General features: G+C 39.9%; 1 protein-coding gene across 1 annotated transcript in view; it reads right to left on the bottom strand.

The window, feature by feature from the left end:
• Positions 1-1,892: 1,892 nt before the first annotated feature.
• Positions 1,893-4,219, bottom strand: part of galnt16 (UDP-N-acetyl-alpha-D-galactosamine:polypeptide N-acetylgalactosaminyltransferase 16) — a gene marked incomplete at its 3' end in the record, with an annotated part of 35,804 nt that continues 33,477 nt past the window's right edge. The window contains 2 exon segments of the mRNA XM_035674079.1: positions 1,893-2,009; positions 2,906-3,032. Of these exon segments, the coding sequence (XP_035529972.1) occupies positions 1,893-2,009; positions 2,906-3,032 (244 nt within the window).

Raw genomic sequence — 4,219 nt, 5'->3', positions numbered from 1 at the left:
GGAGCCAGATTAACTCCAGTTCATTGCTTAAAAACACAGGAGTAACACGTCGACTGGATTTCTGTGATTCTCCATAAATCTAATATTCTTTTCAACAGACACTCTCCAGGGTCTAGTCACTGAGCATAAAAGTGCCGGAGCAAGTTCGACAAGAAACTTGAGAGTGAAGTAAAGAGGGTGAGAAAGTGTGTTCCCCATAAACAAGCTGTCTATAAATCACCAGGTATGAGTGGTTTGTTTTTATTTATTTATTAGCTCACTGATTAAATAGTTCGAGCTGAACTTGAGGCAACAGCAGAGAACCAGGGTGCCAACGAAGTACACATTTCTGGAGCCATATGGAGGCTTATCAAAGTCTGGAGGTGAATGGGTGCTTAATCTTAAAATCCCAGAGGAGGGAGAGAGTGTCTGTGTGTACATACTGTAAACATGTACTGTTACGTATGTGTGGTGTGCCCGTGCCTTCAAGTGTGTGCATGTTTGTGCAGCAAAGACGAGGTGCAAATGAAATGTCAGGGAGACATGATTAATACATTAAGTGCAACGTGATTGTAAGGTTTAACTGAACAGATTATTGAAGGCAGATATAGACGTCAGTATATTTGTGATGAAGTGGAACATTTTGAGTTTTCTGTGACCTGAATTTTGGCTTATTTATGCCAAAGAATTCCCAAGTATTATATTAAATTTATTGTTGTTGGACAAGCTTCCAAAGCACCGTTTAGACCAGCGCTGGGTATAATCTCTCCAGTGAAACCCAAAGTAATGAAATTCTTTCAGGATTAAATTAAGAATTTATATGTATTAAAGGAATAAAAATTTCAATAAAACATTAATGCTGTGAAATAAAATGTTGCAAACTTGTTCTGGGCTGTTATGCAGCAGTGAGCAGGGAAAAGCCTCAGCTGTCATACTGGTGATGGATGACATGACTGAAAAATATCCAATACTGAATAACAGGATCAGCACTCTAACCTACGTTTTGGTTTAATGTTTCCATTTTTTTAAAAGGTGTCTCACTTATGTCTCCAAGGGTTAATCAATTTAGAACTCTTTTATTTAGAGAGAAAACTCAAGAGCACAAGTTATTTCTTCCTCTCTAGGGGATTAAACACTCAGGACAAAGAGGCCAAATGTCTCCCAGAGCAAAAACGGGTTTCTTGTTGATGGGCATCCTCCCAAAGAACTCTCAAAGGATTGTGATGGAGAGATGAGAGGATGACCTGGCAGGAGTCCTGCACACTCATACACATGGTTTGAGTTAATAACTCCCTTTTTCGATGTCATAAATCAACCATGCAGCCAGCGCCGGTCCACATGGGATGTGAGTGTTCAACATTCACAAAAAGGGAGATCGAGGAAGGAACAAGGTGGGGTCTGAAGTTATGGGAGCGCTTGTTCTACTGCAGCTATAAAATCCACTGCGCTTTTTTTGGCGTGAGCTGCATCAGCGCAATAGGGCCACTCATATGGTGTGTGAGCCTCCTGGCATCATCAGCGGGTGGGCTGCTTAGCATCTGTCCTCGAACCACGTCTTATCTTCACATCTTTCACGTCTTAGTTCAGCGTTGTCAGTGGCAGATCAAGGACAAATGGGATAACTGTTTGGAAAAACTAAGACCTACTCTCAAAATGACTGATAGTGCAAGATTAAAGAAAATTTCAGTTCCTTCTGTTAACCCTTAATCAACACAATAACTATGCAGAATAGCTTGTTTATACTAATAATAAAATATAATTTAAAAACTAGAATTAGGAGGAATATAATGTAAATGCAATATAATAATATACAGAATAATGTTGTGTTCCAATCTGCACCTAATGTATTATGGAGCTTTAAAACTGTGACTGACCTGTTCAGAGGTTTGAAAGGATCACATATTTGTTCTTACCTGTCTGGGCTCTTTTGCATTGCAGGGCTCCATCTTGACCTTTGACCCTGCCGTGAAGGCCGAAATGGCCAGGCAGAGGTCCTGCTGCCGGATCAGTGGCTCTATTAGTTCCCATCTCTGAAAAACACAGAAAAACGTCGAAAAGGATTTTTAAAAACACAGAGCAGACATGTTCGGGTCTGTGTGATAGTCAGAGGAATTTTTTGGTTTCACTTATTCTTTTATTTAACATTAGTGGCCTTCATCTTTGCTTACTACATTTACACAATCAAACTCAATGTGTAAACACTGGTTTCCAGCTACTTACTCAAAAGGTTACAACTGTGCACAAAATGCTATGTTTCTGCTGTCTGAATTCAAGGAACATTACTTTCTTTCTTCCTTTCCTCAAGTTTTTTAAGTATGTCAGACTTTTCCTTGTCAGCGACATGAATCTTGAATCTTTCAGTGTGACTTGCCTGCCTTAAACTGAACCACAGGCTGCAGGCGACAAACACAACACTTATTAATCATAACATAATCATGACTAATGTTGACTAACGTGACTAAACGTCAATTAAGGTTTGGCATGTAGCTCCTTATGTGATGATTAATGTGTTTATCAGCTCTGTAACCAAACATAAGTGTGATATTTTTTCATTTAGACTACAGATTAAGAAGACCTAAGGATCCTGGCATCAAAAAGTCATATTTTCCAAAAGAAAAGATTTAAAAAGAAATATAAGACTTGACATTTATGTTATCATACTTTATGCTACTTTCTCAGATAAAAAGCAGAATGCATTTTAACTATATTACATCAGTCACATGGTCAATAAATCTTTCAAGGTTTCTGCTTGGGCCTTAAGTAGTCCCAGAGCCTGCTATATTTTTAGATTAGTGCATTCAGTGTTAATATGCCCTTACAGCAGTGTGATCAGGTCAAATTCCTGCACATTTTCACATTAATTATTGCAATAATTCAGACTTTAAGTGTATGACCCACAGTCTCCCCCTAACGGCAGAGTCCTGACCTGCGAATGCGGCCTGCTGACGCCGATGGTCCTGCACTCTGCCAGACCGAGGGCTTCTGTCCCACGGGTCTCCAGACACAGCCCGCCTTGTTTCAGCACACTGGACACCGCTTCCTGCTCCGGGACCCTGAGGGAACCATTGACAAAGAGGAGAGAGGCCAACAAAAGGTCTTATTACAACTATAAAGAACAGATGGATTGAATTGACTGGTCGCCCGATTGAGTAATTGAATCACACCACAAGTAATGCGCCCTATTACAACACATACTCATAAAAATATACAGTTACAATTTGAGATACCGCAGTTAGTTGGAAGCATGACATCGAGCAGATACAGCCGGAGAGGCGGGGGCTGAGCTTTAAGAAACACACTGATAACTCACTCAGAGGTTCCCATCCAAATCAGATATATTTAGATCATCGGCTCTGAGGGGTCATGACACTCGTTGAGTTGCTAAATTATTTCTGATTTAAGAACTTGGGGAAAAAAAGAATCCTACTGCATTCAATACTGCGTCCTTTTCTTTCACTAAAGTGGCTTTTTTCTTTTGAAAGGAAATGAAGGCTGAACGTAATTTCTGCCTCATTTCATGTCCTTCTCAAATAATCAATCCAAACATACACAGGCGAACAAACTTTTTAAAAGTATTTTCCATTTGTTGGTTTACAATGGTGTTTGGAAGGAAACTGTGCTTCTTTGGTGTTACATAACACATAGTGGTCCAGGATAACCTGCAAACAGACTGCACTCAAAATTGTGTTTTTACACTGGAAGTTTTCACATTCATCTGCTGCAGAGGGAAAGTTTCGCTGTCCTTCACCTTAAATCTCAGTTTAACGTGCACCTATGAGCAGAATTTTGAGATATTACAACTAGTTTTTGAACCAAGTGACCCTTCCTAAGTCCCGCCCCTCTTTTCTCGATGCTCCAATAACAGCTGAGCAAACCTCAGTCAACTTCCTCGTTTCCTGTACTTAGATATGCTGTGTGCTAGGTTAGCCTCTATTGTAACATCTTAAGTTAGCTAATGATAGCTAATGGACTGGTTGCACAGCAGACATTTTGACAGCAAGAAAAACACAGTTGAGCTTAATAACAGTAACGTTGGCTCAGTAACAGTGACAGTGAACCAGCATGAACAATAGAAGAACCTCCCCTAAGTGGAATGAATCTCGCTTCTTATCTTTTAACCACATAAAACATTGTCTTGTCTTGTCATTGTCGTTATCTTTTCTACATAGACCAGCCTAGAACATAACATATCTAAGTACAGGAAAGGAGAGGCTTGCTCAACAGCACAGAGCAAAAAGGG

The sequence above is a fragment of the Morone saxatilis genome, unplaced genomic scaffold (genome assembly GCF_004916995.1).
Source record: "Morone saxatilis isolate NCDOM2014 unplaced genomic scaffold, NCSU_SB_2.0 Contig3, whole genome shotgun sequence".
Taxonomy (NCBI): domain Eukaryota; kingdom Metazoa; phylum Chordata; class Actinopteri; family Moronidae; genus Morone; species Morone saxatilis.
This window is presented reverse-complemented; position numbering and strand designations above follow the sequence as displayed.